General features: G+C 37.3%; 1 protein-coding gene across 1 annotated transcript; it reads right to left on the reverse strand.

The window, feature by feature from the left end:
- Positions 1-9,959: 9,959 nt before the first annotated feature.
- LOC149939292 (uncharacterized) lies at positions 9,960-10,596 on the reverse strand. The gene is made up of 2 exons (XM_090179104.1): positions 10,499-10,596; positions 9,960-10,344 (listed from the first exon to the last, which is right to left on the reverse strand). Exons 1-2 carry the CDS (start codon positions 10,594-10,596, stop codon positions 9,960-9,962), a joined length of 483 nt encoding a protein of 160 aa, XP_090035230.1.
- Between the last annotated feature and the right edge of the window lie 3,896 nt (positions 10,597-14,492).

Consider the following 14,492-nt stretch of genomic DNA (forward strand, 5'->3'; position numbering starts at 1 on the left):
AAATAATGTTTTTTTTTAATATTGAGCATTGTTTATAGCTCCCTTCACTGTTCTTTTGGATACTGCCAGAAAGAAAAAAGAGAGAAATCCTTAGCATTTAGGTCAATGTAATAAAATATAGTCGTTTTTTTTAAATTCTATATTATTTTTAAAATATTTCGAATAAAAAATGGAAAATGGAGAAATTCAAGCATACAAAAAAGATAAACTTATAAATAAGTTTTTATGCTAATGAAGAATAACTATTTTACCTTCTAACCCGAAAAAATATATTCGGGTCATACCCTTCGGGTACTCTGGTCCAACTAAAAAAAGAAGCAAAAAATATTAAATCTTACTCTACTTCGATGAAAAATTCAAGAGATTATTAACAAAATTCAATTATTACCTAGTAAAAAGATTTTCCGATGACATTTTTTTTTCTGGTGATACTTGTTGTTAAGAATCGTATTATGAATTATTCTTTTTTCATTTCAGGGGTATTTATACATAAACGCCATACAGCCTCGATAGTTAAGAAACAGTTTTGAGTAAAAGATAATTGTAGATAATCAATCTTCAAAAAAGGAGTCCTCCAAAGTTTAGGAATGATTGTTTGATTTATAGTTCTGCATAAACAACAAAATTTCTATTATCATTTATTTCTCATTGATAATAAATTTTCCGAGCCGTTTTAATTAATAAAAATAACCGTGATAAATAGTAAAACCCACTTATTTTTCAATAAAAAAAACATATAAATTTATTACGCTGTTTACAAAATACTTTAAAAACAATATTTATTAATTTCTAAAATTGCAGATTTCGGGGTACTAATGCTCGTTCCACCTATAGCACGCTTGACACTTGAACCTATCTCACCACCTTAGGCCTAAGTCATCGAGCGAAAAATACTTTATTAGTGTAATAAGTTACGTTTAAAAGAACCTTTTGTAACAATTCCAATATGTAAATATAGGTATACAAGACGATAAAAACAACTTGACTATATTTTAAATACGGTAAAAAACAATTCTTATACACAAATATAGTCAGAAATATACTATAAAATCACAAAAATTTAAAAAAAAATTAAATTTGTGTGGATAAGATTTGTAAATATCATTTTGAAGATAAAAATTTTCACGCTTTATTTAAAGAATTGTATTTTACTGTGAAAATAAAAGATATTTTATTTAAAACATTTCTTAATTTATTTATTGTCTAAAAATATTTACAATATTTACAAATTTTTATATTGTTTAACTTCTTTCATTTTAAAAATGTTTTTGCTTGACTTAAATAAAGCGTGAAAATTATTAGTTTCAAAATGATATTTACAAATCTTATCCACACAAATTTCATTTTTTTTAATTTTTGTATTTTTATAGTATCTTTTTGACTATATTTATGTATAATAATTGTATTTTACCGTATTTAAAATACAGTCAAGTTGTTTTTATCGTCTTTTATACCTATATTTACATATTGGAATTGTTACAGAATGTTTTAGGGGTGAAATGGGGGTAAAATCGTTGAAACGTTAATGTATTTATGATATTTCTCGCGACGATGTGTTTTCTCTCATATCAACATATTGTGTTCAGGACCAACTGGTTTCATTTCCGTTCTGTTAATAGGTATAATAATAATATAAAAAATTCCTTATTCTACTTTAAATACGGCATAACACAACTCAAATACGCAAATATAGACAGAAAATACTAATAAAAAACTCTTTACTTACGTTCGATTCGTTAATATACATTTCCAATACACATTTATAGATAAAAAATACTAAAAAATTTAAAAACGTAGAAAAATACTTCACATTAACCATTATGAATTTAATCTTACAACATCCTTCCCGTAGAGTAAAACATATTTGTTCAGAGTGAACATGTATAAGAATTGTATTTTACCGTATTTAAAATATAGTCAAGTGGTTTTTATCGTCTTTTATACCTATATTTACATATTGGAATTGTTACAGAATGTTTTAGGGGTGAAATGGAGGTAAAATCGTTGAAAAGTTAATGTATTTATGATATTTCTCGCGACGATTTGTTTTTTTCTCATATCAACATATTGTGTTCAGGACCAACTTGGTTCATTTCCGATCTGTTAATAGTTATAATAATAATATAAAAATTCCTTATTCTATTTTTAATACGGCATAACACAACTCAAATACGCAAATATAGACAGAAAATACTAATAAAAAACTCTTTACTTACGTTCGATTCGTTAATATACATTTCCGATACACATTTATAGATAAAAAATACTAATAAATTTAAAAACGTAGAAAAATACTTCACATTAACCATTATGAATTTAATCTTACAACATCCTTCCCGTAGAGTAAAACATATTTGTTCAGAGTGAACTTGTTTCCTCGTTATCTTTATCTCATGTGTTTTAAATTACGTATGGAATAAGTTAAGAATGTATTGAAATGGTGTATGTTTAAACGTTGTAGAACAAAGTGTAAAACATATGTTGAGAAAATTAAAAATACCTATACATATTGGAATTGTTACAGGATATTTTAGGGGTGAAATGGGGTAAAATCGTTGAAAGCTTAATGTATTTATGATATTTCTCGCGACGATTTGTTTTTTTCTCATATCAACATATTGTGTTCAGGACCAACTTGGTTCATTTCCGATCTGTTAATAGTTATAATAATAATATAAAAATTCCTTATTCTATTTTTAATACGGCATAACACAACTCAAATACGCAAATATAGACAGAAAATACTAATAAAAAACTCTTTACTTACGTTCGATTCGTTAATATACATTTCCGATACACATTTATAGATAAAAAATACTAATAAATTTAAAAACGTAGAAAAATACTTCACATTAACCATTATGAATTTAATCTTACAACATCCTTCCCGTAGAGTAAAACATATTTGTTCAGAGTGAACTTGTTTCCTCGTTATCTTTATCTCATGTGTTTTAAATTACGTATGGAATAAGTTAAGAATGTATTGAAATGGTGTATGTTTAAACGTTGTAGAACAAAGTGTAAAACATATGTTGAGAAAATTAAAAATACCTATACATATTGGAATTGTTACAGGATATTTTAGGGGTGAAATGGGGTAAAATCGTTGAAAGCTTAATGTATTTATGATATTTCTCGCGACGATTTGTTTTTTCTCATATCAACATATTGTGTTCAGGACCAACTTGTTTCATTTCCGATCTGTTAATAGGTATAATAATAATATAAAAATTCCTTATTCTACTTTTAATACGGCATAACACAACTCAAATACGCAAATATAGACAGAAAATACTAATAAAAAACTCTTTACTTACGTTTGATTCGTTAATATACATTTCCAATACACATTTAAAGATAAAAAAATACTACACAATTTAAAAAGGTAGAAAAATACTTCACATTAACCATTATGAATTTAATCTTACAACATTTATCACTTTTACATCATTTCATCTTATTCCGTGCGATAAAACGCGATAGGAAGTACGTTCAAGTGTCACTCGAATATTTCCATTCTACGTCATTTTAACAGCGAATATTCAATGACGTCGAAACACTCTTAAATTGAAATTAACCGCGTCCCCCGGGTAATCCGCGCGCTATCTCCTAGGTTATCATTTTTACATCATTTCAACTTATTCCGTACGATAAAACTTGATAAGAAATACGTTCAAGTGTCTTTCGAGATAAGCGTAGATATATGAACAAGCTGGCCTGAACACAATATGTTGATATACGAAAAAACAAATCGTCGCGAGAAATATCATAAATACATTGACTTTTCGATGATTTTACCCCCATTTCACCCCTTAAATCCCGGATCTCGATCCCGAACCTAAACCTGAACCTGGGATCGGCGTGTTGACCTTACTTTCCTTCTACTATCCTCACCTCGCGGCGTTAGCAACCAGGATGTTGGCAATCCCGGCACGCATGGCCGATGTTGAGAGAACGTTCTCCGTTATTGGAGCCATTCTCCGCTACACGTATTTGCAGTTTGCTGTTCTATAAGGAGTTCAGAAATCTCTAGATTTAAAGATCCTACCTTGAAAGTAACAAAAATTGTCACCTTGAAATGTATTTGTTTAGTGTGATGTAAAATAAATATAGTTTTCTAATTACATTTATTGCATTCTAAGAATTTAAGCTAAACAAATTACATGGCGTATGCTACTGCGCACCTGTCGACGTCCTATGAACTAGTACCATCATTATTCGTATTCTCTTAATTTGCATGCTAATTCTTGTACTCGGACCTAAGAAACATGGCATCAGGCATAAGTATTTAATTATATCTCCTACTTTATGTTTAAATTGAAACGCGTTAAATTTGGTTTGGGAAAACCACATTTCAGCCAGAAAACAGTTCAATTTAAATTTTCCATTCAAACTTCCCGCCAAGAATTTAATATTTCCCGCGAGTCTAAAAACATGAAAAGTAAATGCCGTGCTTCACTCTTTCCTTGGGAGCTCAATCAGAGAGTGAAGAAAGAAATATCCACTCATAGGAGGGGAGTGTTCTCTCAAAGAGTAAAGTGAAAAGAGTCAGGGGCGGCTGAAGGGCTGGGCAACCCGGGCAACTGAACGGGGCGCTGGTTTGAGAGGGGTGCCGAAATTGAGTTGTGCGCCTTTTTGGTTTACCAAGAATTGGATTTGTTTATAAAAAATTTAAAGAAAGCATAACATAATTCGAAAGATCTTGGGCTAATTAGAAATACATATCGCTTTCCCAACGAAAATGTCCAACATCGTCGATGAACGTTTTTTTCTCTACTATTTAAAAAAAACTGTGACGTAGCACTGCCAAGTCCCTATAGTAAATTATCCATAAAATTACAGTGGATAGTTCTGACGGATATAGCATTTTAATGGTATTTTCATTATAAACCAGGGTGTATAATACAGCTTTATGATAAATAAACTAGCAGGCCATCTCCAAGAATTATATTTGTTTTTAGGCTCTTATGAACCGGCATTCAATCTTCTAAAATACATTTAAACCGTTTTCGATGGCTAGTTCCAAAGCAGTCTATCGGTACGATTTACTCTGTCGTGTGACCGTGGTTACAGTTAGTCTCTTCTATTTTACGAGCACGTGCAGAAAGCCATTTATTAGTTTTAGTTTAATAGTTTATTTAGACAGATATTAATTAGAGTCACGTTGAATTGAATTAAGATGTCCGAGAAAAAGAAGCATTCTGGTTCTTTTTAAAAAAAAATGAATTAAGAGAAGCCGTTGAAGCAGAAAAGCAAGCGACAGCTTTAAAAAAGTTCATAAGTGTAGGCCTTAAAAAATCCCGCAAAATAGTGTTTTAATTAAGTTGTTAAAGCAATTAATGTAAGGAATAAAATAATTAAGTTTACTAAGAACAAACCGTGACTTTAAAATAAAAATGTACATTCAATATTATTATCTTTAACTCAAAGGTTCTTCCTAAACTTAATTCTTTTATTTCACATATATTAAAGTTCTATAGTTCTGAAGTATTTTAATTCCGAAAAAAGGCGATGATCATCATGTCAGAGTAAAAGATAAGGTCAGCTTAGAGCTGTCCTAGTTATTTCACGTGTGAAGTTTACACGGTTTGGCAGGGACTTCAGGTGGTCCGGGAGAGAGTTCCAGTCCTTGATGGAGGAGGGAACAAATGCGTGCTTCCGAAGCTTTGTTTTCAGATAGGGGATAACATAGGATTGGCCAGTTTTCAAACCGCGGGGGGCACGCATCCACGATGATATTGTATGCGCGATTGGTGAAAGCACCCCATTCGCTTTATGGATGATGGAGTTTATCGCCACAAGACGTTAAATGCGGCGACGCGACCCAAGAGTGGGCCAGTTATCATTCTTAAGTACTTGTGAGCTACTGATGTCCCACGAGTACCCGACCGATGTGGCCTTTCGTTGAACCATTTCGAGTTTTTGGGTTTCCGCCGTGGTGTGTGGGGACCACACGGCTGAGCAGTTCGTAGGACGGTGGGAGCAAGCCCTGCATGCCACACGATCGAGCCAACAGCTCCTGACACTAATTGAAGTCTAGGAAGACCACACCCACTTGGGGGGCGGTCTCCAGACCCGTGCACCAAGCGTCCACGCTGGAGAGGAGCTGGGTTTCGGGACTGTAACCGCGGCGGAAGCCTTGCTGGGCTGTAGTAATGGCATTATGGAGCACCAAGTCGGTGGTAACGGAGGAGGTGACGACGTGCTCAGCAACCTTTAGGAGTTGGGCCAACAGGGAGATTTGTCTGTATTCCATAGGATCATCTGGGGCCTCTCCCTTTGGAATCAGCGTTACTTTGGCGCGCTTCCAGTCCTGGGGGAGTGTGGCTGTGGAGAGCAAGCAATCATGTCCTCCACCGGAGAGGCCAGCGGTCCCGCGAAACGTTTCAGGATTGCCGGGTGAAGTCCATTTGGCCCTGGTGCTTTATGGGGATTTATCTGAGCTGAAAGAGCTTTAGGATTCTCATGCTTGAGATGATGATATCTTTCATAGGGGGGCAGACCGGGGGGGAGGAGGGGGACACTGAATCTGGATGCGATGTTTCTTGAGGGGTGTGACGTAAGACCACCTCAGAGATGGTAGCCGTAAAAGGGTCCCACTTGTCACACATATCCTGGTTTGGGAGGTACAGTAACTGGAGTTCAGCGGAGATAGCTTCAGTATCCGCTTTACCAATCGCTAGGAAGGTGCGGGGGGGAGTCTAGGTTGAGTGGGGAAAGCCGGCAGAGTGAATTGAAGGAAGTCGTGGTCCCCAAGACCTGGGCGGTGTATCACGTCGCCAAGAACTACTGCGGGAGACGAGAGCACTAAGTCTAGAATGCTTTCACAGGGAGACGAGAGCACAGTGCACAAGAACTTCGAATCGAGAGTTAAAGGGGTTTGTAACAGATCCCAGTCTATGAATTTATAGTTGAAATAGCCAACTACTAGGATATCAGAGACACCCTGAGACAGCTTTTCAAGTAAGGCGTTGACCCGGGCAGAATACGACTTATTGGACGAGGGGGGACGATAAACGCAAGCGACCCTCAGACATTTGGAGCGCATAGTAAGTCACACTACAACCGCCTCAACGGTATCCTCGGAGTGCACTGGATAAGGTTTTATGCTATTGGCGACCGCGATCAGGACACCACCACCGTGTCGATTTCGGTCGTGATGGTATATACGGCAAAGTCCGAGCCAAATATTTCCGAGGAATTTATTGTGGAGACCAGTTTTGTCTCAGTTAACGCGACAATAGCAGGGCAGAGAGTTGATAGGTTACCTTGGGAGGCTGGGTTTTATTGCAGAGCGATTTCATGTTGGCGTAGAGGAGAGTCCGTCGAGACCGTCAGGGCGGTCAGGCCGACACGGTCGCTGAATTGGAAGTGTTTTTTGGCACTGATACTAATCAGTATGAACATTATAATTAATGAACTTAAGGTATACCTAGTGTTTCAAGCTTCATGTTAAATGACCATGTAGCATAAAGAAGGTAATAAATATGTTTACACAAATTATTTAGAAAGTGATTAATGGGATTATTTATTGTTATGAAAACCGTAAATTTATAACACGGACATGGTAATGTTTTTTACGGGGGTAGTTTAATTTAGTTTCTAAATAACAGGGGCGCCAAAAATCCCCCTTGTCCGGGTGAAAAAAATTACTTGAGCCAGCCCTGAAACGGGTGGGGTCACTCTCGAAATTTCACTATGAGTTTGGCAAATGTCTGCTTACCCTACGCGATGCGGCAGGAAAAGCATTTCAAGTAGAGGTATGGATTCCTGTCTCACTCTTAGAGTTACTTACAAAAACAATTAATAACAACGATTTCGCACTCACCCCGACCGTTAAGAACACTATTTAAATCACTTTTAACTTGATAAAAACACTACTATAGCCTAAGATATTTTTATTAAACGCAGCGCTTTATAAACCACCTAGTTTTTAAGAACAATCATAATCATCCTGTGAAAAATCAATCTAATTTCTTTCTCAATAACCACATCGATTGACAAAAGCCATGAACGTAACACCAACAGTTACATAATATCCTTAAGTGTCAGATTTATTTTCCACTGAGAGCTTGCCGCGAAGTAAAAAGAAAGTAAAGTACACGACACCAAATTATAAAATTTTCGCCACTCCATCACCACCAGCGACTACTAAAATGAGAGAAAATTGGGCCAAGACAAATTAGCCCATAGACCAAAGAGAACGCTTCCAATACATAGCCATCTAGTTGGCTTAGTAGTCAATAGTGAGACTAGCTCTCAGAAGATATTTCCAAAGGCGCTGACACACTTGGTAACCACAAAAGTGTATTTATTTATTTATTTATTTATACTTAAGGATTATGACTGTTGAGATGATTTTGGCTTTGCTCTAACACCGCCTCAATCGCAAAGAATACCAGTGTTGTTAGATGGTGAAAATCAAAGTATTTCGAAAACTTTAGCAACAAAGTATCATATTAAAACAGTAGGTTGCTTTTTCAAATTCTTTGGGTTAGTGAATAGTTTCCATTATATCAACAAGTACCAAATAAACAGTAACTTGCAGATCCTGGCTCTCGGATATATTATTTATTGGTGATTTCCTTGAAGATGTGTTATTGAAGTGCCTTTTTCTCACCAACCATCACATCCCGCTAGACGGTGGGACGAGTATAATTTAAAACCAGTCCGCCAAAGCTTTAATATTAGTTTCACATTTTATCTCCGTATCTCAACACCAATAGGAACTTAGAAGAAAATTAACATACGATCACTAACCCTCGGCGCGGTGGTTAATAGAGTTAAGAATAGGGTCAAACTTCAGTTTCGCAACTGTATTAAAAGTTTGAGCCCCGTATCTCAAATCCCATAGGAGCTACGTAGCAAATTCGAGTTCGCACAATAAGCCTCGGCACGTGTTAAAAGGGTTAAGCATAGAGTCTGACTCCACTTCTTTATCTGTATTCTAAATTTGGGTCCCGTATCTGAAATCCGATAGAAACCAATCTATTAATAGCTCATTCTCCATCAGTAATGGGCGACTAATTTTCTATTGCACCAAAACCTGACCCGCCATTAGAGATAACGCAAATACGTATTTTAAAAAGAAATCGGAAAAGGGAGGATGTTGTGCCCCTATTTATCTGACAGAGCTGAAACCTTCACACAATGTAAAGGTATAGCAGCAATACAGAATAAAAGATAATCGAAATTTAAAAGTCAAACGGATCCAAATTTATAAGAGTGCATATTTCTTAAAAGGTTTTTAAGGTGGGTCGTACGAAAGAGACTCACAAATCACCGCTAACTATTTTTAACCAGCGACACTTGGTTTGACTGATCGAAAAAACCCGATCAAGTATATCTAAAAAAAGATATGTTGATTGGCTCAAAAGATATGGTAAGTGTTGCCAACGGGGACGACATCGTAAAACAATAGCTTGGCAAATACCAAATTCACCACCTTTTTAAAACCATTAATTCATATATTTATATATATATATATCTATATATATATATATATGTTTGTGTGTGTGTGTGTGTGTGTGTAACACAAAATAAACGAAATAACTATTTCCATTTACTCAAGACTCTTTAATTAGAAGTCTCTGTAAATTACAAAGAGTAGCAATCACTACAAAATATATCGTCCATGCTTTCCCTACGATGATATTTTCTTTCCATGGGTGCCCTCTACCGATTGGTTATCCAATAACAGTTATACGATCCTAACATTACTTTCCTTTTTTGAAATTAATTACATACAATCAAATGATTCGTTTTTTAATATTAAAAATGACTCGCGGTTTGTGCTTTCGACTTCAACGCCTTGGAGTCTGAGATTGGGCATGCAGCGATATAGCCGAGGAAGAGTTTGCTGATTCTGGAGCCTTGGTTGCTGCAACAGACGTAGATGACTGATCTTTTGCAGAGGGAGTTGGTTCGAATGATACTTTCTTCTTGTTTCCAGTCGACGGTTAAAGTACGGGTTTTTTTGGCGACACATCCTGCCTAGTGACAGGGGATGTAGTTGCCTGGGGAGTGTAGTCGACATGTCGGTCTCGCATCTGATCATGATGATGGGTTACTGTCCCTGAAGCTGTCGATATCTCGTACATGACTGAGCCAAGTTTCTTCGTTACACAACCGGGAATCCACGCGAGGCCTTTACCAAAATTGCGGGCAAATGCTGTCTGAGAGACGGTATAATCTGATGGACAATATTCCTGAGAGGGCGTTGTCGACTTAGGATTCTTCCATGGGTGAAACAAATCCAACTTCGTTCTGATCGGTTGACTTAGCATTCTCTCCGCTGGTGACAATCCGCCGTTTACTGGGGTTCTTCTATAATTCAATAAGAACCTAGCGATTCGAAGGTTGAAAGAATAATCTTGGTATCAATCCAATACTTGTGCGACTAGGTGAATTTCAGGAGACGTGCCACCCGAGATTTTCTTGAGAATTGTCTTAACAGTTCTTACATAACGTTCTGCTTGCCCGTTCGAGGGGGTGTTACAATGCAATGGCTTTATGGTTTATGCTATTCTTGTCCACAAACGTCCTAAATTCATCGCTCGTGAAATAAGACGCGTTATCACTGACTAATGTGGCCATTATTGCTGAGAGGGCGTTGTCGACTTCGGATTATTCCATGGGTGAAACAAATCCAACATCGTTGCATGTGGTCGACATATATGACAAGCTGCTGATGTTTCTTGCAAGTCACGATCTATACCTCCCCACCATACTTTGGATCGAGCTATTTCTTTCCTGGATCTCAAGACTTGATGTGTACTATGAAGCTCGGCTAAAATCTGTGGACGTCAAGTGGTAGGAACTATTACCCTGTTGGCAATAAAAAGAACTCCATCGGTTAGTGAAATTTCCGTGCTGTGATGAAAATATTAGAGCAGGAACTTCCGACTTCATGAGCCATTGCTCTAGTGTGTAGAATTTCACTTTTTGTAATAGTGGATCGGATTGTGTTGCACAAGTCATCTTATCTACGTTAATTGTTCCAAAAGGACCAGAGCGTAGTAAAAGAACAAGCTCCGCTGGGAGCGGTGGTTTCACGTCCGGTGTCTTAAGAGGTAGGCGACTCAATGCATCCGCATTTCCGTGTAGCTCGCCTTTCTTGTATTTCATCTTCTAATCGTAACCGGACAAAATAAGGGTCCCCCGTTGAAGACCAATGGTAGCCATCGGTGGTAGTGGCTTATCCTCGTTGAACATTATTACCAACGGTCTGTGATCCCTCACTAATGTGAATGCCTTGCCTAGCAAATAGTCGCGAAAGCCTGTAATTCCGAAAACGATTGAAATAGCCTCTTTTTTAATCTGCGGATACATCCTTTCCGTAGAGGACCAAGTGCACGAGGCAAAGGCAATGGGCCTTTCTACGTCACCTATATTGTGCGATATGACGGCGCCTAATCCAACTGGAGATGCGTCGCATGCCAAAATCAGCTCTTCTCTAGGTCGAATAAGACTAAGTCTTTGGACTGAATGGCTTTTTTTGGCTTGTAAAACGTGCGCTCGTGTATTCCAGTCCACGTGATGACTTGCTACAAAGCATGTATAATGGAGCTAGTAACGTTGAAGCATCAGGGATGAATCTGGCGTAATAATTTATCAACCCTAAAAAGGATAGCAACTTGACCACATTGTCCGGTGCAGGAGCTTCTCTAATCGCGCCAACTTTCGATTCTTGAGATTGCAACCTCGCGGCATCCAATCGATATCCGAGAAAATCTACAGATTTCTCCAAGAATTTACATTTGTCCCTATTCGCCTTTAATACCGACGTTTTCAATGTCTCTAATACCTTGTCTAATTGTACCAATAAATCGGCGTCGCCTTTTCCACCAATGATTATGTCATCCTGGTATGGAATTCATCTAGGAAATTTTGTAGGATCATTTCAATATAACGCTGAAAAAACGCAGACGCACTGGAGACACCAAAAGCTAATCGGGTCGGTTCGAAAAGTCCTTTCGTAGTGTTGATGATGAGATATTTTCGAGAATCATCATGGAGTTCCAACTGATTATAGGCGTTGAGTAAGTCCAAACGAGCGAAAACTGTACAGCCGGCTAATTTCGCCAAAATCACTTCCTCTTTTGGGAGAGGGTACTGCTTCACGTCATTTATTTTATTAGCCGTAACCTTGTTATCCCCCCACAGTCGTATGAAGCCATTGTTTTTCATGATCGGAACCACAGATGCTGCATATTCAGCATGAGGCACAAGGCAAATTTAACCTCCCGTTGTAGTCGAGATATCTCCTCTTCCACAATATCCTAGAGATGAAAGGGTAGTGATCTAGCTTGAAAGAAACGTGGCGTTTGAGCGTTCTGTTTAATGTGAATATTCACTTTAATGTCCTTCAAACAACCCAAGCTAGGGGAAAAAAATCTTCGTGCTTTTCTAGAATGTCTCATAACGTTGAAGGCGATGACTCGATATGGAGAATGGTGCTGTGAGAATTTTGAAATAAATGAAATCCTGACAAAATCCAGCTACGTCGCATGAGATTCTGTCCTGAACCTTTATAAACAAGTACTGGTAAGGTCAACTTCAATCCCTCATACGTGGCTTCCACCGTCGTCTGACCTAGAATATTGACTGCATCGCCAGAGAATGGAGACAGATTAATTGCAATCTTGGCTAAGGTTCGGTACTAATGCATTCACGGATCCAGGAATGAGTTTATGTGCCGATCCCATATCGACATTGAATGTGATTGGTAAGTTGTTTACCAGACAAGTAACTTTAATCGGTGGTGGGGATGATACATTTGAAACTGGTACAATGGTATTTACGTTCTTGAACGCCTTTGGCCGTACCTCTTCAATGTGAAACAAAAAATCATATTCTAAATTCGAATCCGTACTTGTGGAGATTCCAGATTCCGTTACTTAGTTGTTCTGTTGCTTGGACGCATTTGATGAATGTTTATTACGTCGTCTACGTTGACGATTATTTTCATGACTTTGAGTAGATGTAGTGTTCTGCGGTTGTTGACCAGCTTGATTTTCACTCCGACATGCTTTACTTAAATGTCCAATCCTGTGACATTTGTAGCATTCAGCCTGTTTAAACATACATTCCCACTCAAAGTGGTGCGTACCGAGGCATCTTGTGCAATTTCTGTTCAATCCCTGAGATGCATTGCTTACGGCTTCAGCTTTCTACCCTCTCGCTGAAAATGGCGGCGCGTCGACGTGGTCGTCGTGACTGGGCTAGAAAGTTATCGAATGAGGCGTAAAAAATTGGTTTAAATCCACTTCCCGTCGCCAATTTGTTAGGTTTAATCTTTCTAACAATTAACACACTTAATATCGATAACACTATTTATTTAGATACATATTTATACAATTTATTAGGTACGCACCGGACTTCTTATACGCGAGCTTACGCGTAGGGAAGTGCCTCTGTATCGTCCGTGCTTTCTCTACGATGATCGTTTCCTTACATGGGCGCCCTCTACCGACGGGTTATCCAATTACACTTGTACGATCCTAACAATATAAGTCTGCGTTCCTATTTAAACTTTTAATGTCAAACACATTTTTAAGTATTCTGTAAAACTTCATTCTTGCTATGGCACCACATCTTGATCACATTACTTTTAGTAAATGCAGGTATGTTTAAGGTGGCTTGCTTCATTGCAACTTCCAATCCAACGGTTAATCCCCAGTCCGCAATAAATTGATCTCCCGACAGAAAATATTACACTATTGCTGACTTCAAAACTATTCTTTTATCACTCACTCGTCCACCAAAAGACTCATACAATCATTAAATATCCAGTAGGTGCTTTACCAACTAAACATATGATGCTTAAAGGAACTAAAGGTTTGAGCTCTAGCCCTTATTTGTTTTGGTATTTGCACTAACACCTCAGCATAATCTAAAATACAAGTTGTCTTTGAGTACTTGTCTCTAAATGATTTGACATGGTATGCTATCTTGTTTCTCGTGGAAGCCAACAAATGAGTTCTTTCATTTGATACTCATTATCGGTTACCAAATACTAAAAATGTTTGATACCATGGTTTTTGAAACTGAAATACAAAAACAAAGATTGGCAAAATTAGCCCAAGTCGCAAGCTCATTAATAGTAGTACTGTTTGGTCAATAATTGACAAATTAAAAAAATTGTTTGGAGCATATGGTGTAAGAGCTTCTACAAGATTTATGAAAATCATAAGTGTTAAGCCAGAGTAATCTTTGCAGGAGTAATCATTCAAAGTATTGATAGATGCTGCAGCGGTGTCAACCTGAACTCCGTGATGGACGCTTCCGTTTGCAACTGATTTTCTATAACAATACGTAAAAATTGGCATAACCGTGTGGCAAACAGCTGCAGCATTTAAATATTCAGTTTGACTGCTGGCACTGCACGTAAGCCTCTCAGTATCTCTTAGTTTGGTTCTATCATCTGAACACGGGAATGTAACACAATGAGGTGGGGACAGATTTTCCAAAAAGTTTAGTTTTCTACGGGA

The sequence above is a fragment of the Leiobunum rupestre genome, chromosome 6, assembly GCF_980474605.1.
Source record: "Leiobunum rupestre chromosome 6, qqLeiRupe1.1.hap1, whole genome shotgun sequence".
In the NCBI taxonomy this organism is placed as follows: Eukaryota; Metazoa; Arthropoda; class Arachnida; order Opiliones; family Sclerosomatidae; genus Leiobunum; species Leiobunum rupestre.